The 24,902-nt window shown below is 39.2% G+C and overlaps 1 protein-coding gene across 1 annotated transcript in view; it reads left to right on the top strand.

The window, feature by feature from the left end:
* LOC134538468 (dual specificity protein phosphatase 22-B) overlaps positions 1-24,902 on the top strand; it is a 189,192-nt gene that overhangs the window by 88,117 nt on the left and 76,173 nt on the right. Inside the window, exon 2 of the mRNA XM_063379801.1 lies at positions 4,462-4,578. Within this exon, the coding sequence (XP_063235871.1) occupies positions 4,462-4,578 (117 nt within the window). The remainder of the gene's footprint in view (positions 1-4,461; positions 4,579-24,902) is intronic.

Raw genomic sequence — 24,902 nt, 5'->3', positions numbered from 1 at the left:
AAAAAGTTGTCTGTGAGCCTTTATTATGAAATATCAAATGTGAGTATTTTTAATAGTGTGTTTAATTAATTCTAATGTTTTTTCTTTTCTTTTAATTGTAATTTCCTTAACCTTCAAGCAGTCGCGCGACGTTGAATCGATGCCTTCTATATACTTTTGGCCGTAAACAAAATATCGCTTAATAAACTATGTAATGGAACGAGAATGATCGTAAAACAGCTATCGAATAATATCATTGAAGCTGAACTTATTTCTGGAAAGAACAAAGGACACACAGTATTTATACCTAGAATACCACTGATCTCTTCTGAATTGCCATTTCAATTTAAAAGATTGCAGTTTCCAATTAAATTAGCCTTTAGTTTTACAATTAACAAAGCGCAAGGGCAAACTTTAAAATATTGTTGCATCAATCTCAAAGAATCCTGCTTCTCTCACGGTCAGCTATATGTAGCTTGCTCAAGAAAAGGAAATTCAAAAAAGTTATATATATATATACCCCGGACAATAAAATGAAAAATGTTGTTTATAAATAAGTAGTGTAAATAATGAGAAAATGTTTTCAATAATTTTTTTTTTTTACTTTTTACGTCATAGTTTATTTTTTTTATTTCAACTACCACGTAATCTCATATCAACTCCCGAGCGAAGCCGGGTATCATAGCTAGTATTTTAATAAAATTCCTTGTCGGTAATCAGGTACACACAGTTTTTTTTCTTCAAATATTATTCGCTTTTATCGGAGCCGCTTCATTTTATACTTTAAAATTTTCGCTCTGCAAATGGAATGATTCAATAGTCGACGTAGCTGTTCCGGAAGCGAATTCTAGCGGCGGGAAAGGAAACTATAAGTGTTATTCGCGTCAAGATACGTAGTTGAAAACACGATTTGCGTTGATAGTCATCACACTAGGCATTATTTTAAAGAACTCTACGGTAAGTTTCGTATAGTAAGTGTATTTGCAACATGAGAACACATGGAACTGCTCGTTACTGCGGTCAGATGCTGCATGCACATCACTGGCGATTAATGGAAGACTAGCTCACATTGTTTTTCTTTTATACAGTTGTTATTAACTAAGGGGGTTATCGCCTACGATTCACACAGCCTTCTGGACATACCCGAATACTCACGTTCGTGCAACTTCGTGATGTGTGGGAAGCCTTCTTTTCACAGACGAGAGAGCCAAACGCCCGATCGTGCATCTTCTTTTTTTTTTTTGTTCATTGTAAATAAATATGGCGGTGTTGATAAAAGGAAAGACCATAAACAAGGCAACGGTATTTGTTTGTACGCCGCCATATTTTTCGTTTGCCGTGTGTCCGTGAATGTTTATTTTGGACAACTCACGATAACTAATGGTCAATTAAGTTAGGTTAGCTACATTATAAATACTTTAAAACATTGTGGACGGTTGATTTGGTAAGGATAGCTACATTAAAGATACTGTGAAATCATGTAAACGGTTTTCTAGCCCTTGATAGCTACATATTAAAAAGTTATTTGCTAAGCAACCATAAAATGATTTTACAGTATTTTTAATGTAGCCATACTTACCTAATATAACCAACCATCCACGATGTTTTAAAGTATTTATAATGCAGCTAACCTATCATAATCGACCGCAAAATTTAATGCCACACCGGTTTATACAATGAGATAGAACGGCGTATGACGTATGAGTAAGTTACATCCCAAATAAATACACCTGTTGTGGTACGGAAAAAAAATGCTAGCATGAACTTCGGGGAACTTCGGGTGTGGCTCTCTCGTCTGTGAAATGAAAGCTTCCCATTCGGGTATGTCCAGAAGGACGAGTGAATCGTAGGCTTCCCCTGGTCCTCCTTGTCTTCCGGCCGGGAGGGTGGTCAGTGCAGCCACCCACCCCCAGGGGCGCGCGTATCCCTGGCTACGAAAACCCACAAGCGCACGGGACCATGTTCTTCCGCGACCATCCTCTGTATCCTATTTTTTTCTACGCTATTAACGCATGCCTATTGCACCCTGCATGTTTGTGTCTGTGCAGGTTTTACCTGGGCCCAACTTAACATAGTTTCGATCTAGGTATAATAAAGGTAGGTTAGTCGTGGCTTCAATCGCTGCCATAGCTGGCCAATCCCCGCACAAAACACACGATACATGCGACCCTCTCCCAGCATGGCTGATCCCAGCATGACTTCGGCCTGAGACGCACCTAGGTCCCTCCCTAACCACGACACATCTTACATAATAGATTGTTCAAGTTAGGTGGATTATGGTGAGTCTTCGTACCCGTTGATGGGTGTGAAGCCAGCCCTAACGCCCCTATGCTTGCTAAGGCAGGATTATCCCGCAGTGGTTTGTCATAGCCTCCCGCGGGATGAAGTTGAAAGACACGTCACCAACACCGAGCCCTGGACCCTGGGAGGAGGTTGGTAGATTCCCCCCCCCCCCCCCCCAACCGGCCCCCTGGCCACCAGCCAGACCTCGTGGGCGGACTGCATGGCCAGGATAGTTTAGCTATTACAACGTTTCATCTGGCACGCCGATACACTTGATACGGCAACCCAAGCTCACATAATAGAATATAATTATACGAGTTAGTGGCGATAGACGCTGGTCTTCGTCTGGACGAAATCAACGAAAAAGTTAGCTCTGCGCATGCGCAGAATTCGGGCAACAGATCGTCCACTGATAGGACACCAGAATCAGTGCCCTAAAAACAATGGACTGGCCATGTCCGATCGTGCACTAGGAATACTGTTAGGTACACCATGGCCCCCACAAGGGTGGAGCTGGGTGGAGTCCAGGGCCCAGCCATGTTTATTTTGAAATGTTTAACTATCGTAATTTTTTACAAACTATAAAAACATAATGGATATTTTATAAATAAAACTTAGTTTGGACTTATAAAATAGTAACCATACGTATAACCTGCATTTAGGTTAAGTAACATTGTAAAAAGAGTGTAGGTAAGAAATAACCATGCAATAATAATGTAGAAGGTGTGGAGAAGGAACCCTCTCCGATACTGGGTCCAAGGCCCGTAATCGAATGTGGGGGCCATGGCGGACTGAGTTAGGCTGGAAGTAGCTGCCGGAGAAGCTACGTGGACTACCGAATCATTCCATCTGCACACCGAAATTTTAAATTGTGTTAAATGAAGCGGCTCCAATAAAAATCGAACAAGACTTGAAAAAAACAATTGCTGAACCACGGCTTCGGACCTGATTTTAATCATGCTGATCGTCATGTTAAAATTAACTGAACAAATAATACTATAAAGTTTCCCTTTGGCTTTGTGATCTTTGGCTCGCCGCAGATGGCAGAATCAGTGGTTACCCATTTCCGTCCCATGCGACTCCCGCCCTGTGATGTCACACTTCAGGAAGATGATGATGATTTTTTTTTTGTCCAGTGTGTGTATAGTTTGTTCATGGCGTGTCCTGAGTGTGTGGTGTGTGTCTTTGTACTGACCTGTGTGTACTGCGAGCTCGTTGTGTGTTTATTGTGTGTGTACTGTGTGTTTAACAAGAATCATGACCAACAAAATGGGCCCACGAACCAAAAAGAGAAGAGTCCTTCTCGGAGTAGTTCACTCAATCCTACTCTATGGAGCGGAAGTATGGGCAGATATTCTCAAGCAGAAGACCTATCGGCGGAAGATAGCAGCAGTACAACGGCGTGGAGCCCTCAGGGTGACCTGCGCCTATCGCACGGTCTCCGAAGCTGCCGTACTAGTTATAGCAGGGGTGGCGCCTATCGACCTACTAGCATTCGAGAGGGCGAAACTCTTCGACATCAAAGCTACCGGCGACAACACAAAGGAAGCCAGAGAAAAAGTGAAGGTGGAGACGCCGGAAGAATGGGAAGACAGATGGAAGACCTGCGACAAGGGCAGATGGACCTGATTCCGAACATCAAAACCTGGATCGACCGAAATCACGGGGAGACAATATTTCTTCCTGACTCAACGTTGACAGGCCATGGCTCATTCAACGCATACCTGCACAAATTGGGCCCACACCGCACTCCGATGTGCAAGTACTGCCCGGACAAAACCGATGACGCTGAGCACACGTTTTGCAAGTGCGAACGATGGGGGAACCACAGAGCTGACACCGAAGCAACAATGGGCAAGACTCTCAATCCTGCCAGCCTAGCGAACCTTATGATACAAAGAGAAGAAAACTGGAATGAAATCGCTGCATTCTCAAGGAAAATAGATCTGACAGAGTGAGACCAGTGAAACGGAAGCGGACGTCGTTCGACGCAACACGGACTGGGTTGAAGTAATGCCCGGTCTCCCCTACAATACTTACGGGGAAAGTGGAGAGGAGGTTTTTTAGTGAGTGGGAATACCACACCACCGACCATCATGTATCATCCCTCAAGGCGGTGTCTGTGAAATGATTTTCCCTCTTCTATAATAAAAAAACTGTGTGTTTGACGTGTGCGCGTGCTGTGGTTGCTGCTCGCAGGTGCTGCCCGGGCTGTACGTGGGCAACTACCGCGACTCCAAGGACTCGCTGCAGCTGGAGCGGTTCGGCATCACGCACATCGTCGCCATCCACGACACTGCGCGCAGACTGCACTCGGTAGGTGCCGCCCCTGGCTCACCCCTGGGGCTCACCCCTCGGACACAGTCGGGCCTCCAGACGGGAGTTGCTGTCGCGTCCAGGGCCGAGATATCACCCACGATAATCTTACGTGATAACGTCACAAGAAAACATTAATGAAAAAATTTCATACTTTTTTAATTTTCAAATATTATTTACAGTTTTTTGCAAAATTAATTCAAATAATTAATTCGTTCATATATAACCACGAACAATTAGTTATAGAAATAAACTGAAATCAAATCAACGTCAATAAATTGTTAATTTTGAAATGACGAAATTGGACGAATAAATCAAGTTTTTTCTTTTTAAAAATTGCTGCTTTTGAAAAGCCCGCCTCAACCTGTTTGATATTATAGATGATTTTTCTCGCACGGTGGTTGGCCGGTTCTCGCACGCTCGGCTTAGGCGTAACGTGACAATGAGTCGTGCTTTTTTCGCGCGTGCAGCCGGCGTTCATCGAAGACGTTATCACGTCAGAAAATATATGAAGATGGCGTGTGGGACCGAACCTTAAGGCCATGCATTCACTGGAAGCCCTGCGCAGGGCGGGACTGAGTGGTTGAGTGGGGTAAGGAACGCGTGTCTCCCCGGCCGAGGGAATGAAATACGTGGAGCTCTCAGCAGCTGCTGAGTGCAGACCTTCAGACAACTGGGACATTTATCCACGTCGGGCCATTACACCGCGCAGTTGGCTTGCCATTCTGTGCACTTAGCAGTTTATTATGCTTCTCTTTTTTTTAACTGTTCCTTTGTGCTGTCCATAATAACTGCGTTTTATTTAGGAGATACTAAATGTAGTAACAGGGCAGTGCACTGACAATAATAAAATATTGGTTTTGATTAAGATTAACTGAACTCTTTCTAACTTCTTTGTTTACATTTTGAAGGGTTCTTCAATAATAATTTATTGGTTTAAATTTTTTTCAGACCAAATTCAGAAAATAATTTTTTCCCCCGCCCCCCCCCCCCCCTCCTCCTCTCTCTTTCTCTCTCTATCTCTCTCTCTCTCCCAATTCTTCTTCTACTTGAATAATTCTTCAACAACACTACACTCCGCGGCAGCTGGTGACTGTTAACAAATAAATTAAATTAATACACACAATTAATATCAATCAACATGAAGTGAGCAATATCTAACAAAGGCTAGAAATTGCTAATTGTCTCAGAATTGATCAGCTCCTTGATGATGGCGGTTACAACCTAGAAGCCAGGCCACTCCAGACAATGACCGAGAAAGACTGTGATCTTTATTAACAGAACACTGAATTTGAAAATGTGATTTTTTTAAAATTTTCCTGAAATAGTGCATTGAACCATGATATATTACCGAAATATCAATTATTTCAATGACCTGAACTTTATCAGTTCAATTCCTGATTAATCATAGTAATTATTATATTTAGTCATTTATGACACCAAGTGACGTAATTTGAGTGAAAAAATTACAATTAGGGTTTTTTGCGTATCGATGGTTCATACTAAAACCGATTAGCAATATAACCGTGCAAGATATCCTCACCATGTACAAAGTATACATTAAGGACCATATTAAAAAAAAATCTTATATACTTGCGTAAGGGCTCTTAATTTCTCTTTGTAATTAGGCGCTATTTTAAATATCTTAATCTGTTTTTGAATACAAATTATTATACTAAAGCTTAGTACGCCATTTGCAGCCTACAAAAAAAGTCTGTACTTTAGCAAAAGATACCTTTGGAAACCAGTTGCCAAGAAATAGTTTGTAATACTACAAGAAATATAACGTTATATTTGTACAACACATGGCCATGACTAATATTGCATTTATGAATTACGTTTTTCAAGATAATACTGATTATTTCTTACGTAAATTGGCACATAAGTTTATATTATAATTGATGTTTCATTCAAGCATAGTTTTTTAAAACCGTGGTAAAGATAATCGAATATTCAACAATTTGACTTGATTTTGTTTTAACGTGCTTATGAATGTGCGAAGTTAAGCTGGAAAGCTTTCCAACTTTTACAAATGACCTTTACTGGAGGTAGGTACTCAGTACAACACAAAACATAAATTCTTGGTTAAGAATCCGAACTGAATATTAATGCGAACACTATTTTGTAATAATATAGTTGTTTTCGTGTCAATGTAAAATTTTTAGAACCATCCGTAATTTTACATGAATATTTATATTCCATTTACAAAACAAATTAGAGTGGAGCCAGGCAGCCACATTTTACGGAAATGAAATATCACCGATGGATGTCCGATCTGGTATGCAAGTATACGAATCTACGTACTTCTCGTTTACTTCTAGGTAAAGAAACGACGCCATTTTGAAAAAAGTTTTTTATGGACACTTTAGTGACTAACCATTTCGAAAATAATTTTTACTTTACATTTTACCGTGATTAAAGAAGGAAATGAAAAAAAAAAATAATGATCATATTTTAACAGGTTTATAAGAATGTTCAAACAAATACGTGCACCTATACTGATCGTAACTTGACGCAACAAAAGTATAAATTAATTAGATTGCCTTGAATTCGTGTTTTTTTTAAATTAATTGTAAACATTTACTGTATAATCTTGATAGTTAGAGACAGGAAAAATTCGCGGGTTCAATGACCTCCAGGATAGACTCCAATATCCTCTACACACTTGGGCAAATGCCAAGTGTTCATTGGCTGCTGACTTGTGAGTCTTCTCGACTGGGTGGCCTGTGATTCGACACTTGTATGAGTGAGGGTCTCTAATTGGCCCTCCAGATTAACAGTGAACCAATGACAGAAGCAGCACTAAGGTATAATTATTTGAATTTTAGCATAACACGAAATGAACCCGCGAATTTTTCAGGTCTCTATTGATAGTATAATTTTAAAAAGGTGAAAAATTACATGCGTCAAAAACGTCTCTAGTCCACAACAATGCTAAGCGACGTATGTGGAGGCGCAGGGAATTAGATTTGGACTTGAGTTCGGACATGGTCTTAGATTGTTTAGTTTTTTTATTGGAGATTCATAATGCGATTTGTTCTTGTGTACAAATAATAGGAGTTATGAATATACATTTGAAAAAAAAAATTAAGTACTAGGCACGGCCATTATTTTTAGCTGGGAATCGATTTGATTTCAATCTGAACTCCAAATCCCAACTCTCACAGCCATGTCACTTACACTTCTCTGCGATAACCCGAGCTAGCAGCCTGGACGTTGCTATTTATGGACTCTCATTCCTTTTTAAAAATAAATGGAAATTCCAATTAAATTCAAGAGCTTTTATTCGAAGATGGGAATTTTTTCAATTTTAGAGTAAATGGAATTTTTTGTTTACAATACGGTCGAATTTCGCCATCCATTCTCACGAGTTCGCTACAGGGATGGTAGACATAAGGGACTTCGTTCGTTACAGACTCGAATAATTGATTTGTCAAAGTGAATTCACTTATTTGTTTACTTCACTTTACAGATCTGTGCGTGCTTACCGTTACTTCAATGTTGGAATGATGCACTGTTAGAAATTACAGTAAATGTACGAACTTTTAAACAAAGAATTAATCTCAAATAAACGAATTGATCTTCATTTTTTATTTTAGATAGCTGGATTTTTGAAACAACATGGTAAATAAATCTTCGAATTATTTTTTCCCCGGTATGAACGTTGTAGAAATAAGTGTTTTTTTGCATGAGTCTTGGCCAGTTTTCGATTTTTTTTTTTTTAAGATACCATGATGATTCTTGTGGGTTCATTTTCAAATTACTTTCAAATTACGTGAGTTTGCACCGGTAAATTTGCGAAGATGACAACTTTCTGAACCTTTGTAATCAGTTTATATGTAAATATACGTGAACAATCTTAACAGTGTAATGGTTCTAGCCCTAGCAACCAACAGCCGCAAAACATATTGCTTCGTAAAATTATCTGTTTGGAACAAGGGGGGGGGGGGGATAACATCCTTATTTTCCATCAATTTTGTGACGGGTTGCTACCCTTAATTATTTCATAGAAATAATTTGACATGGTCAAGTTTTTCAGTGGTTCTGCAACTAAGGAATAAATTATCCTGACGCTTAGTGTATTCATCAAATAAACAAGGTGTTCAGTTCCAATTACAAAGGCTTATACCAGCCTTAGGAAGCACTTTAGACCATAAGTCATATATATATATATATATATATATATATATATATATATATATACTTGTGTGTGAGTGTGAGAGCTTGGACTTATCTCATCGTGATGAACCTGCAGTCGCAGTTTATCGGTCGAATACCGGCACATTCTGTATGTCAGTATTCACTCTACAGGATAACAAATATGTCCGTGTGAGTGAGGATGAAGAAGGAGCTAGCCAGGGAGGGGAAAGGGGAGTAAGAGAGAGGTTGATAAAGGAGAGAGCGGGAGAGAGCGGGAGACTGAGAGCGGGAGAGAGATAGTGAGAGAGAAGAGAGAGGGATAAAGCGGGAGAGAGCAGGATAGCATGATATAAGAGAGAGAGAGATGGCGAGTGGGAAGGGGAGAGAACGGTAGAGAGAGAGAGAGAGAGAGGAAATAAAAAGAGGGAGAAAGCAGGAGCGCATGATATGGGGGGGGGGGAAGAGTGAGAGATGGAGAAAGAGAGTGGTAGAGAGAGGGAAGGAGAGAGCTGTAGAGAGAGTGAAAGAGCGGGAGAGATTAGGAAAGCATAATATAGGAGAAAGAGTGGTGGATAGAGGGAAAGAAGGAGAGAGGCTGGGTTGGCGGAAGCCTTGCTCGTTCACGTGTGAACAGTCTTCACAAGGTCAACCACCGACCCGCCCAGACGAGGAGTCGATAACAGCGAGGAACGATACTTCACCCATCCCGAGCGGAGCGTTCTGAAATATCTCTCTCTCCTTCTCTCTCTTGTGCCTTTGGCCCGTTATTCCAACACTCTCAGGTCCTTTCTCGTGTGTCGTGCGAGTTGAACAGGTTCGCGCCCTGACCACAGCGCGGCTACGTCTTGTGTCCCACGCACTCCACTGGAGCATTTAGCACATTTTAGGACATGTTTAGCCAGTTAAAAAAAAGTTATTATGGTCATTTTTTCAATAATTACATTTAATTCAGAATTTAGCGAAATTAGCACATTTTATCATGCAACTACAAACACACGAATTTAAGACAATTTTTTCATGTTTCTACTAGTTATGTCTCAAATCCCCACTTTCTCTAACCCGAATCTCAAATTCGAATCCCATAGAGTACCACGAATATACTCCACTAATCCGAATCTAGGTGCTAAGGTTCGAAAATCAAATAATGTACAACAAATGAAAAATATTGACTGTGCTGTTGAAACATTCTACCGTTTAAATGGTTGTTAAAAAAATCTAAGTTTCCAGAATCAAAACATATTTTTAACTTATTTGTATAACTACATGTTAAAAGTACAATATCTTGGGGAATGTTAACATGATGTGTATGAAGAAAAAATTGACCTAGTAAACTTCATAAATTATAAGTGTTGAATTATTTAACTTTTCTTCATTTCTTCTAATATTTTTCTTCAAATCTTTCTCCTCGAATCTTTAATCCTACGAATACTGAGTATTCGATTATATTTGAGGATTTTATGATTTTATCGGCACATCCCCAGTTTATAAATTTGTTTTGTGAATTACTGTCGCCTTTATAAACCTGATTCTTTTTGTTTAATCTGTTAAACCGTATAAATAATATAGTTAAAATGAGCTTAAGATGTACTTATTGTCTGCAATGGATATTAACTGTTTATAGGTTCCGCTTGAACACAGACACAATAATCCTAATATTGTAAGTGTGAAAGTTTAGATGTTTGTTACTCAATCACTTCTTTAATACTGGTCGGATTTGGATAAGATTTGAAACAGATGTAGTCTGTAAACTTGCTACGTATAATACGAAAATCCTACCCCCAAGTAAGAGGACACGAGGTAAGTAATAAAAATAATAGATGGGCATGAATTGCAAACACTAAAACAAGGAGTGTCCTTCCTTTGTGAAGCTTTGCCATGTGGTCTTAAAAGCACAAAATATTGTTGTTTTTTTAGTTTAATATAATCTAAAATAGCGTGAAGTTTTACGCTGCTACGATAATGATTACATAATCTAGTCATTTCAGCGACGTTCCAGAACTATAACAGATAAACCGAAGCGGAAGCATATTTTCATGTATCTGAAACCTTTTCAACCTAAGATTCGCTCGTGCAAATTTCAGATAGTACCAATTCTGTAAAGTCATAACAACAGTAAGCAATAAACATCGTAAGTAAAACCAGAGACTCAATTAAATTTCAGGTTATTAAAAGGTTTAATTTAAAAAAAAAAAGTTTAGGTTTGGAATTTCGAAAACGATTTTATTTAAAACGTATCTTTTTCCATGAAGATAGCGTGCGCAAAATAAAATCACGCTTAACTCATTCCACTCCATTTGGATACGAATTTTGATAATATTACAATACACGCGCTCTGTTCATGTCCACTTTTACCTCATTTAGAATACAATTTTGAGATCTTGAGAAACATTAGGACTTTCACACACACACACACACACACACACACACACACACACACACACACACACACACACACACACACATATATATATATATATATATATATATTACAACAATAAACCTTTAATTTTCTTGTAGACATTTTAAGACTAAAATAACAAACTAAAAATTTCACCACTCGCGTTTTCCCTTCCAAGAATGGAATTGGAAAAAAAAGGGAGGGGGTAGGAGGTAATCTCAATTTTTAATATGAGTAGGTGTATTTGGTTCATATGGTGGCAGGGGTGTGGGGAGGGGGAGCCGGGGAGCCACGGCGGCCATCTTGGATTACGTCACTTCCGGCCGCCATCTTGGGTTACGACACTTCCGGCCGCCATCTTGGATTTGACTTTAACCTTTGACCCCGACGACCATTTTGTTTTCTAGAACATCCCGACATTTCGAGTTTCATCCGCCATCTTGAAAATCTTTATTTATTATCCGATTTTAATGAAAAAAATTATAAAAAAAATAAATAATCAAAATTTTAAAATAAAATAAATATTATTTAATAGAATTTTAATTAAAAACCTACGCATCGAACACCCCACACCTCTAAATTACGAATACACCATCTAGCACCCCACTCCTCTGTTACAATGACATCATCATCGAACACCCCACTCATTCCTGTTACAATTTTTCGTTACACCACATTCTTTAAAATAAATTTATTATCAAAATAAAATTTATATACCATCGTTGTCTGCGGAGGCAGCCATCTTATTTAGTGGAGACCGCCATCTTGATTTCATCTGATGGACTTCGTCATCAGGTGTAGGTTTAAAAGTACGTTAGTGTATATAAGGCCGAGTTTCAACTCTCTACCAACATTTTTATGAACCTTATAAGCCAAAATCCACAAAAATCCGGTAATTTTTGTTATAACCATCATTTTTTCATAAAGTCTTATCATTTATAGGTTTTAACTAAAATATATGTTATCAATACTGTCGTTGTGGATGCGATAGTTAAAGTACTGATATTTTTAAAAACATTTATCACTCCATCTTAGCGGACCAGAAATTTTTCAGAGTCCTAACTCACAAGTAATATTCTCTTCTCATGTTTGCGTACTCGTGTTTTAAAAGCTGCATGGAAGCAGATATTTTAATGTTTGTGTATAATTGCATTTCACCATTCTGTAAGACATTTATAAGTATCAGTACCTCGTGGGATATTGGATCTATATTAAAAATAATAAACAATATGTAGGTAAAATTGTATTTACTAAATTAAAAACATATTTTACACAACCAAAATGGAGCAAAAACAGAAACTACACATCAAAAAACTGAAACTTTACAACAAAAATGGAAACTATACATCAAAAACATAAACTGTACAACAAAAATGGAAAACTGTACAGCAAAAACATGAACTATACAACAAAATGAAAACTATAAAACACAAAACAGAAAAACTATACAACAAATGGAAACAACTACCAAACTGCCAAACTATTTAAATCAAAAACTATTTTACAAAAAAAAAATTATTCGTCGCCTCCAACATATCCGTGGGGGACTGTGTGGATACCATCTTCGCAGATCAGTCGTTTGTCGTCCTCCCACGTTATGGCCAGCTTATTACTGTACTCAGTATAGAGTATGTGCTGACGGGAGCGAATTGCTCTAACGCCTGCCCTCATTGTGCGATGGTCTTGCAGAGCATCCAGGTAATCATCGAATGTTATGTGGTTTTTGACCACACATCGCTGGATGCCCTTGGCCTTTTTCTCGCTCTTACCACCACACCTGTAGGCGTACAGTTTGGCCCGTAGGCTTACAAACTCCTCCATCACTTCTACCCCACATTCATCTTTGAATTAACCGACAAATTTCTCGTTGATGGGGGAGAAGCATGGGTGGCCGGAAGGGTAGCAGCTGGTGTCGAATATAGCCATCAGTGTAGGGTCGGCTTTGAGGTCTGAGTAAAAGTCTGTTGTCTGGATCTCATACACAAAACTGTCTGTATCCATATACATCAGGTGAATATTGTCATGGTAACGGGGTTTCATGGTATTGTAGTGGAATTCGTACATGAGAGTCTTTGAAAGATTTAGTACGGCCAGTCCGGCATAAATCAGCTTGTCGAAAATGATGGTCTCGTGATTAAGGTGGACTAGAGACAAATTCGGTTCGTACATTGTACGGTCCTTGAAGGACGGACGACACACCAACTTCTTGAACCTCTTCTCAGAGCACACCAACTCCATTTTGAGCCTCCGCCTTTTATTTTCCATCAGTTTACCAAATGTAGAGTTCACAGCGAATTTAAAGAACTCCTTCTCGAACTCGTTGGCTGCTGCTTTCCGCTTGTTGGTATTCAGCCGAATATAGGGCTCCAACCATGCCGACTGCTCAAACTGCAGGACTCGGTGTATCTTAGTCACTCTCAGCCCATGAGATACCGCTTGTTGTAGGTTTTTGTAGTGTACAATGTAGTGCTCTTTATTTTCAAGTGTTGTCATCAGCTTTGATTGATTTGAACCGGGCGGACACTGATTTACGGGGATAAATGGCAGGTCTTTATGACTTTCGTGGAGCTCGGGAGGGTACTCCACATCACACTCAATAATGTAGCCTGTAGGAGAATCATCTGGGACAGACACGACATCAATTAATGTGTCTGCCCATTGGAAATGCTGAATGGGGAGCGGCAGAGACATCGCCCACCCGTACAAATTATTTGCATCAATGTACTCCAGGAATGTGGATGGCTTGGATGCATCATGTGTTTCTGGTACGTAGGAGTTATTGGCTACGCAATGACGTTTAATGCTTTGTGCTACTCCCCCCCTAATACCGGCCTCCACAAACATGTACATATCATAATCGGTAAGAAGCTCTAGCTGTACACCTGTGGTTCGAAGCATCGCATCGAAAGCGAACCCTGGACAAGAAATATAGTGAGACGGATCAAGGCTGTATGTCTCCAAACATATGGAACGGAAATTCTCGAATACATCCGCCAAAATCAGAACATCCGTCTTTAGGTACAAGTCAGCGTACTCCCCCAAAGTAGCACACTGAAACTTGTCCCAGACTTTCACCGCATGTGCGTACTCCATCTCTGAAATCATGGAATCAGTCAGACTATTGTAGAAATCATCGATGGATGGAAGACTAGTATCATCTAGTCGAGCAAAAGAATCCACAAAATCATACGGGAAGACACCCTTGCGGGTAACCAACTCCAACTCATCAGGCGCGAAAAACTCAGTAGTACTGACAAACTTGTCTGCAGGCAAGAACTCAGCGAGCGAAGCAAGACCCCGACTCATAAAACGGAAGGTATCGACAAATTGAATGCTGAACTTATCATGTAACTTCTTGGAAAATGTTATCAGCTTCTCTTCCGAATTCGGAATGATGAAGATGTCTTTACTATCATACCCCAACTTCCTGATAATGAAGTTCTGATCGTATGCCAGGTTGTGGAAGAGCACAATCAACTTTTTCGGTCTGCGCCTGAGAAGGTTGCAGTCATTACATGCAGGTCCAATAAATTCGCCGGTGAAGTGATTGTGGTCACGAACTTTCTTTACAGCCCCTCCAAACTTTCCTCCACAGTAGCAACAACACCTTGCTTGCAGAAAAGCAATGTTCTGTGCATGTGTGAGCGGAGTCATAGGAACAGACGTAGAAAATATTTTCTGAACATCATGTCCAATCTCCACAATGCGGGATATGAATTTATCTTCTGCGTCACAACCGCGATACAATTCAGGCTGTGAAGGAAGTGAATAAGTGAGGTGTGCAGGAATGATGGAGTTATCTGCTTTTACGTAAATGCAGTAGCTGTATGCCTTATGCTTTTGGTACTGCAGTGTGTATGCTTCATCAGGATTCGGGTGACACGTATGGATTTTCTCCAGAATAGCTTCAAAGTCGCAATATACCACGATGGGCATCTTGTCACTGTGATGAAAGTTTTTGAACTGAAGTACAGGTGGCTGGCCGTTTTCATCAAGCTGTGGCATCTCCATTCGAACAGCAGCGTGTTGTTTGCAGAGCTCACTGTGTTTTTCCAAACACTGAAGACCGGTGAGCCCGCTAACCCTATCCCGATCATCATAATGCTTGAAGCATCTTTTACATACGTGGATAGCGTCATGATGTGCAGTGAGTTGGGACCGAACCAGGGCAGAAAAATTTTTAATGTAGGTGAAATGGGACGAATTGTCATTGACCAAGAGCAGCAGATCGAAATGATGTTCTTTCTCTTCAGGAGCGACTCGTGCAGGAACAACATTCAGATTTTCGTCGATACTGTAAATGTTGATGGAGACTTCGGGGTTCTGTTTTTCAAACAGCGGTATTTGCCTGATTGGAGTAGGAAACTCGATGTTGTTGAAGTTGAACTTCCCCTCCAAGTCATGGTAGCGCTGGTTGACACGTTCAGGATTCCATCCTTCCACATACTTGACAAGAATTGACCACTTAAAGCACATGTGGTCTTCAAGATTTTGCGGATTGATCACTGCGTATTTGTCTTTGATGGAAGTAGGTAGTTCGATGTAGGAGCTGGCACGGAGTGGATCGAGCTTGTTTATTCGTAGTTGAAGTCGCTTAACGGCCGACAAAGTCCATCCGGACCCCTTCCCCATGTAGTCTTCCTCCTCCTTGCAGATCTTGGAGATGGACTCGGCAACTGCTTCCTCCACCTCGTGAACTGCGTAGAGGGGGACATTCATGGTTTTGAAGGCCCTCTTGTCTTCACTGACATCTACTGGTTTTTCATAGTCGCACTCGAGCACGATATTAAACTTCAGTGGTCCATTCTCTTCAATATCCTCCACAAGTTGGTTTATTATTTTGTTCTTGATGGAGTCCAGGTACGTACCGATGTCCTTGGAAGAACTTGACATATTTACTGCGACATATGTCTTCAAGTTACCCTTGAATCCCACTTCGGCGGTGATGAAGCCGTGGGTATTGGCCAAACCCGCGCCGGTCACCACCTTTGTTCGGCTGGTTGATGGTTTAGGCAGTACTGCTGGCTTAACTGCTGACATTCTCTGCTTCTTTGTTGGAGGTGGAGCAGGCCCCTTGCATACCTTGATGTGGGCTTTCAATTTGTCAGCCCTGGCGAACTCCTTAGCACAGTTGTCGCAGGTATGTGCTATGCGGTTTGGGTTGAGACCGCAAGCCGACTTCTCATGTCGTCTAGCAAAATCAGCACGGGCGAAGGCCTTATAGCAGAAGCTACACCGCATGCCTGATGTCGTAGCAACAGCTCCAGCACATGATGCAAGGTGCTGCTGCATCTTATCGCTGCGTGCGACCATCTTTCCACATAGGTGGCACTGCTGGTAGTCACGATGCTGGTTCTCGGCACACTGTCGCTCGTGCCGGTAGCAATTCTTAGATGCCGTGAAGGAGGCAGAGCAGAAACGGCATTTCTGAACAGTAGATGCCATCATCACGACAATCGGTAGACTGGTCTCAACGTACGGAACACGCAACGGTAGCTCGACGCACAGAGAACTATAACAAAAGAATTAAGAATACAATTTAGCTAGATGTCAACACGATAAAGTTGCAAACATAACCTCAAAACTCTAGCCCTTAAGCCTACTAACCTAAACTGATAGCAATGTAACTAAATAAAAAAGTTGCAAAACATAACCTCAAAACTCTAGCCCTCAAGCTTACTAACCTAAACTGTTAGCAATGTTACTAAATAAAAAAGTTGCCTACATAATCTTAAAACTCTAGCCCTCAAGCTTACTAACCTAAACTACTAGCATTGTTACTAAATAAAAAAGTTGCAAACATAACCTCAAGGCTACTCCTTCATGTACAATCCTAAAAATGGTAGAATACTTAAAGTACTGATAAAAGTCAAAGCTGAAAAATATTCAATGCTAACTAAAAATTATTGATTACATAACCTCAAAACTACTCTAATTCACACCCCAAAAATGCTAGAATATTTAAAGTAGATACTGATAAAAGTTTAAACTGAAAAAATTTCTGGTTACCTACATATAAGTGTACAGAGAAAAAAACTAGCTAGCTGATAACCTACAAAAAAGCTGAGAAACATTCAATGTTAACGAAACATGTAACATACCTCAGAAAAATATGAAGTGGAGCTGTAGAACACGAAGTAACGTTGGTGGTAGAAATCGTGGTAGCAGCGAAACTCACACACGAACTAGCTCACTCAAACTCTAACAACACACTGAAGCTCCGACAGCTAATCCCGGCCTTTTATAGCCTCGGACCTGCCTGTTCTTGGAAAAACCATTAGGAACAGAGTATTTTTGTTGTATCCGCCAATAGGAATGTAGTACATGGAAGTGCCATTGTCTTCGGAAAAACCCAGCATGACTCATGTGCATGTCGTAGCAGGTCTGTGAGGGGTGGTGTTAGAAATGTAACCTGACAGCCAAACATGGGAAACCACTCTCGCGTAAAACCACTAATGACCTAGGTGATTAGAGATTAGGGCGCGAGGCACTGCCTGCACCGTGACTCATCACTCAGGAATGTCGTCTCGCAATGCTGAGAGGGCCCGAACAATATACTTGACCGTGCATGTCGTAGCAGGTACATTAGTCCGCGACTTTGTGGCGCCATGAGGTGCTCAGGAATGTCTGAGCCTGCCACAAACAGCTCGTCAAAGTGTCATCACGAAGCACTCGAGCTGCAGTCATGACGCACATGCTACAACAGGCCCGTTAGTCACCGACTTCGTGGCGCCAAGCTGACACTCGGGTAGACAGGTAGCTAAATGATAATACTAGTAATGCAAGGAAATAAATAATCGGGTATGTTTAATACATTTATTTAAAAGTAAGAACACATTACAAAACTAAAACATTAAAAATTTATTCTACATTTATTATGACCAACATTCGTTTAAAAAATTTTAGCATTTCATTGCGAACAATCAGTTGAACATCCACAGTATGACACAATTTGCTGATGTTCCAGGAACAACCCTTTTCACAACCATTTAAGGAGACATTCCTTAAGCTCTCTTTTCATTGGTCAAATAAAACATCTCACTCTCTATCCCTTTTACAATGATGCTGCTTCACCATCATGCTAAAATTCTGTAAGACCAAAAAAAAATTTTCTTCCCTTAAACCTTACGGTAGAAATTTCATCCTAGGTTGCTGTTACTACATCTAGAAATTAAAAATTATTTTATCTCATACAGGTTTTATTTACATGTTAGACTTAACCATCCTACCACACACACACACACACACACACACACACACACACACATATGCACACACTTACACACACATGTGTGCGCATGCGTGCACTGGGTTGAAATACATACTTGCCCACATAATGTACTTTTATTTACAAAGGCAACATATTAAAACACATAATATTTAAATTTTGTCTAGATTGGATGGTACCAGACACCATACGGCAAAACGAGCGGACAACACTCGAGTTTTTACTAGGATTGGGCTGACGGATTGCCTCTGGAACGCCCCTGTTACCTTCAACGACTCAGAATTAATACTTTTATCAAGGAAGCCCAACGTATGGAGAACTATAACAGAAGTCTTAAGAAAACAATGTAGCTAGCCATTACATGAAAATGTTTGCATACATAACTTCAAACCTACAAACTACAGTTTCAACAAACCAATCCTTAAGTCAGCACTACCTTGCCCCGAAAATAATCTAAAAATTCACTAAAATGTTAAAGTACTGAAACTGACAAGTTACACAGAAGTAGTCAAAAAATATTCAAAGTCCTGCTAGGTAACTGGTAACTTTTACAAAATTTTAAGTACAGAGAAGCATTTAGCTGAAAAAAATTCAAAGTCCACACAACCCCCTCTCCAAACAAATGTTTAAGTACAGAGAAGCATTAAACTGAAAAATATTCAAAAGCCCTCACAGCTACATTTTCACACAAAAGTTTAAGTACACAGAAGAAGCTAGCAGAAAAAAAATGTTCAAAGTACTGATAGCTAAGAAAATTATTTAAAAGATCATATAGATAGCTATTTACAAAAGGAAAAAAAATGAATACACAGCCTCAAATCCACTCATTTACACGAAATCCAAAAATTTCACCTACAAACTACAACTAATCATACTACCCCTCAATATAACAAAGAAGCCACTTGCTTGAAACCAACCAAACCTAAAAATTGTTACAATTTTAGCACAATACTTAGCTCATGTGCAGGTTTTCATAACAACTCCTGAGTTTCGGTAGGTCTGTGATGTGTGAAGTGGCATGGGGTAAAAAACATGTAGCAACCATGCAACAAGTATGATTAACCTCTATAGCTTGGACCAAGTACAACCACTATTGGCTTTACCAATTAGAGATGGGGTCGCAAGGTACTTTCACAATCATGATTCAATAATGTCTGAGACCCTGAGCTATCCACAACAGTCTCAAGCAATTCACGACATCGTGGACCCAAGAGTCCCTCAGCACACAGACATTATCTACACACACAGTTAAACTTCTACATGACAATACTTGACATGGTAAATGTTATAGTTATGAAAGGAAATAGTTAGAAAAATTGAAATCTAATACTTTTTTGGATTCAGAACATACACATACATGTGTGAAACTAAGCATGAGACTTGAGCGAAAACATTAGTTTCTCACGAGACATCTTGTGTAAATAACTTCATACCTACAAACCCACATTAAATCCATAATTCATAGTGATAAATTAACAAACCAACCCACAACACCATCAAATTAATCCGCACAATAGCATATTGCAGCTACCCCCACCACCCTTTGAATTCAATCTAACATAAAAATCACTCAAATACCACCAATGTAAAAATTACAAGTCGAAATATTATGCATGAGTTCTAGTATGGAGGTGATCTTATCCATGCCAGTATAGGTAGAAATAATCTGACTATGATGGATTATTACCCCAAAATTCACTGAAAAATGCTATGTGAGAATCAATTTTATTTCTAAATAAGGTCACATTCGTCAGTTCTAAGAGTGAACATTATGGAGGATGTATACTTAGTGTTCGCAAGAGAAGTAAGGATTCGATAGGTCTCAAGAGAAAAGCATCAAATTATTGTCAGGTAAAAAAGCAGAACACGCAAAAATAAATTCTGACACAGTAAAGTTGAAGCAAAAGTAGAAATTCATCGAAATTTCACGTGATAAAATAGGAGGACTCAGAGAAAACCATCAGGGAAAGATGTCGTTTTAAACATCATATATTATCAATTTTTTTAAAAACGTTCAAATTTAATCCTGCTTAAGCAACATGAGAGTTCTAGCACAAGTCAGCTTGTGAACTCTTTGCTTAAGCAACATGAGAGTTCCGGCACAAGTCAGCTTGTGAACTCTTTGCTTAAGCAACATGAGAGTTCTGGCACAAGTCAGCTTGTGAACTCTTTGCTTAAGCAGTATTTCGCGTGATGCAGGATTAATCAAACGAACAGGGAATGGTGGCATATTTTATGGACACCTTTTAGTCCGGTCAAAATATACATAAAAATAGTGATCAAATAACAAAAATTCCGACAGAGCTGAATTTTGGTAGAGACCTTGGGTACACCAGTAGAAATAAAATGCCAAAAGTCCCCATAGATCCCATATGTGCTAAAAATATTATTCAAGGTCAAAGGTCAAAATTTTCTTTTTGTAGATTTTTCTCAGAAACGGTAAAATTAATCAAAAATATAGCCCAGACAAAAATTGTAGATTATAAAATTATCTACGAAAATGGTCTTAATACCTTTTTTCCTAAGAATCACCATTCCTAATATATCGCCATTCTAAAAGTTTAAATAGATACTACACTATATACACATATTTCCACGCCACCTGTGAGGTTATGTACTTGGCGTGTTGTTTTTAACGTGGTCTCCCCGGTAGGCCTACTCCACGATCTGTTATGACGGAGTTCTACGGGAAAATACTGTATTTACTGCATGATGATTACTGATTTTGATATTGATATAGGTGATTGATTTAAATTGTAGTTCTGATTTATGTTAATATTCTAATCTCATTCATATTCTTCAAATTCAACTTCAACCGTCATGTCTTCTTTGATTTATTCTTCATCTTCTTCCTCTTCTTCTTGCTTGATGTTCAGAAATTGTTCAACTGAAGATGAATCAGCTGTCTCCGCATCGATATCACATGAATGTTCGTATATTGGATTAAATTGAACATTCAATCAAGACTGGCCGTGGCAATTAGTGCATGCTGCTGAACACAACAACTCTACTATTCTACAGCCACATTAAGCACTACAACCTTTTTTGCAATTGCAAAAAAAAAAAAATGTTTAGGAGTTTTTCCTGAGCAGGTGGGAGTATAGTTTGAATCGGTTCCAAAGTATTATCTTTTAATTCCCAACCCTAGTCTTCGGGGTTCAGTTGATTGCCTAGTCATGTCCATGTCTGAACTTGATAGAATACTCGATACAAGTGTTGACGAGCAGAAGCCGATGTTGGAGGAAGACAAGATAGTTGTAGGTACTTGTTTCTTGCTCCGTGTATTTTTTTTACAACAGTTAAATATCTGGATACAAAAGTTAAATATCTATACTTGTCGATACAATAAATTTTTGTTGGAGCTCCATAAACAGCAAGGAGAAAGCGAATTCCTTTTGTGATTATTGTTTGAGGAGGAGAGTCAATTTCTTCAAATACTTTAGTGCAATCAATCAAATACTTTTTCTCAAATAATTTCAATACTGATGTTTTACCCCTTCTGAACATTGCTGAAGTAGTATCACAACCGGTTATCGCATGTAAAAATAAAATATTGTTTTGGCATTTTGGATTAGCAGATAAACGTTTTGAAGAATATATTTCTGCTCGCTATTGAGCCTTTCCGGGTTTTAAAAAGTAAATAATTTTATCAATTGGAATCCGTGCATTAAGTAGTATTAACAAATCAACATCTTCACCAACCACAACAGTTGTGTGCATATAATGTAGTATCTAACTCCTTCAACTTTTAGAATGGCGATATATTAGGAATGGTGATTCTTAGGAAAAAAGGTATTAAGACCATTTTCGTAGATAATTTTATAATCTACAATTTTTGTCTGGGCTATATTTTTGATTAATTTTACCGTTTCTGAGAAAAATCTACAAAAAGAAAATTTTGACCTTTGACCTTGAATAATATTTTTAGCACATATGGGATCTATGGGGACTTTTGGCATTTTATTTCTACTGGTGTACCCAAGGTCTCTACCAAAATTCAGCTCTGTCGGAATTTTTGTTATTTGATCACTATTTTTATGTATATTTTGACCGGACTAAAAGGTGTCCATAAAATATGCCACCATTCCCTGTTCGTTTGATTAATCCTGCATCACGCGAAATACTGAACGAATTTAATTGAAACTTTTTGTCTGCAAGATTTTTGGCTAATTTACTAAACACTAGTGTGTCCGTGTATATATAAACTTTGAAGAAATGTTTGGTATCATAAAACTATATTTACCCCTTTTTTCATTTCCTTGGGAGTGTATATATATACATGTACTTATATAATAATGAAACTATACTCCTGAGGGAGGAAAAAATAGGTAAATATTTTTTTATCATTTAATGTCTCCAATTTTAATTAAGTGAAAGTCAAGGTTTTGAAGGTGACTAATAAACAAACAAAAACCTTTATCTCCCATTTTCCAAAGTTCCGCTCCTAAAAGAAGTAAAAAAAGGGGGACAATTAAGGTTATTTAGTTAGTTTCTTCGAGTATAACAGACTGGAAGATAACAAGAATGGTCACGTATTAGTTGAGAGAAAAAAAAAGCGTAGGTTAAAATCGTGATGTAAAGGTTTTCAAGTGACGTAACAAATGTACGTAAGGGATGAAAAACGAGAAACAAATTAACCTGTGAATTGCAGCAAGTAGCTTTGTCACGTCTCTCGAGACCTGGGTCCCTGCTGCTGTAGAGGCGAGCTGCTTGCAAGCACGCTCTGCCGCCCAGGCAGTGATAGTGCCGTGATAGTGCCGTGATAGTGCCGTGGCCGGCCGTGAATCCACCCACCAGGTTGAAAATATGCTTGTCGGTATTTATAATTATAACAAATCGCATTTCCTCTTTTTTTTACACTTTGATAACAATTCACTAAATTAAACAGGAAAATTTTTATCACTGACAAAAGAAAGCTTGTGTGTGAGTGTATCTTGTCAGAAAATAAATCTGTATGTGTATGTATATATATAAAGACTAAAGTTGATAATGACAGAACAAGTATAAGTACATAAACCTTACTTGAGTATTACCGAAAACTCTTCGTCGGTTATATTATTCAGCCAAGGGGCTTTGTTTCCACTTGCCCCGCGCAAACAGTGATGTCGCCGTCACAACCGGACTACTCGCGGGACATGTCCCCTCGTCTACCCGCCGCGGAACTGGTGTGGATATTTACGAGTGCAGTTTGCCGGATGACGGAGTGAACATGCGTCAATGCTAGACCACTGTTCATGCAGCTACGGACCGGCCACAGCGCTGCCACGTCGTGTGTGTGTAAATCGGCCTTTAAAAAACTTTAATTACCGTGAGGTTCAAAAAAAACCCTGCAGTTGCTCGAGGCCTAGTACAGTATGTCCATAAAAGAATGTGCCAGTTATACATTTTAATAGTTACAACTGTAAGCATCGTAGAGTGTTGGTTCGTGATAAGCGCATACGCGAGTACTGCATTGTGGTTTTTTCAATTGAAGAGCCACTTACGCAATATGGCAACTCTGAGCCTAATTAGTAGAGAGCTAAACTGTAGTTGGCCACAGGATGGAGCCCCTCCCCATTGGAATCTCTTTGAACGAGAGTGGTTGAAGGTCCAGGTCCCTGACAGTTGGATTGGTCGTAATGGTCGAGACGACAGAGCTCTTTTTCACTGACCTCCACGTTCACCTGAAATAACTCCATGTGAATTTTTTCTTTGGTGTTTTATAATAAAATATCGTGTTTACGTTCCTACACACAGAATTTAAGAAGTTATTCCTTCCATTACTCGGGACGTGTTAACCATAGTGTGGGAAGAATTGTACTTTAGGTTGGATGTGTGTCGTACAACTAAAAGTGCACTTATTGAACATTTGTAAGAAAAACTAGTTTAGTTTACCTTCAATTTGACATATGGTTTGTTGTAAAGAGTCTTAAATTTAACTGTTATAATATTCAATTGACTCTGGGACATTATGTTTTGGACATCCTATACGGGCGTGCACGGAATGATTTGTGAATAGCAGGTTTCCCCGATTGGCGGGTTGTAACAAGGGCGAGAAACTCTTATTGCCGAAACTGAGACCTAGTTTTTGAAGTAGTTTCGGGCCCGCCCTCTAGATAGTAGTTTCCATAATATATTACTAACATCTCTTCATTGATTTTGAGAAGTAATGCATCAACTATTATCAGGAAAACAAACCAGGAAAACTCAATTCCCTTTATTTTGGTAGCCACATATTATGTAGTGTGGCATACCAGAAATTTTGCATCTCCTACTAATTTTTATACATGATTTTTTTATTACTAAAGGAGCATTAAGGGTTTTTCGCACAGCTTAAATCGATTTTACTGAGTAATTTGTCGTCAAGTAATTAACGTAACATTATAAACGTAACACTTTGGATTGGAACCTCCCGCCCGAGTTGTTTTTGCAAGTAGTTTCGGGCCCGCCCAACAGATAGCGTCACGTGTCGCGCGAAACATGGTTTCAGTTATAACTAGAGACCGGAAAAATTCGCGGATTAATTTCGTGATAGGCTGAAATTCAAACATGTGCACAATTCTGCTGGTTCTGCTATTG

Source organism: Bacillus rossius, chromosome 13, assembly GCF_032445375.1.
Source record: "Bacillus rossius redtenbacheri isolate Brsri chromosome 13, Brsri_v3, whole genome shotgun sequence".
NCBI classification, from domain to species: Eukaryota; Metazoa; Arthropoda; class Insecta; order Phasmatodea; family Bacillidae; genus Bacillus; species Bacillus rossius.
Note: the sequence above shows the minus strand (reverse complement) of the source record. Positions and strands in the feature narration are given on the sequence as shown.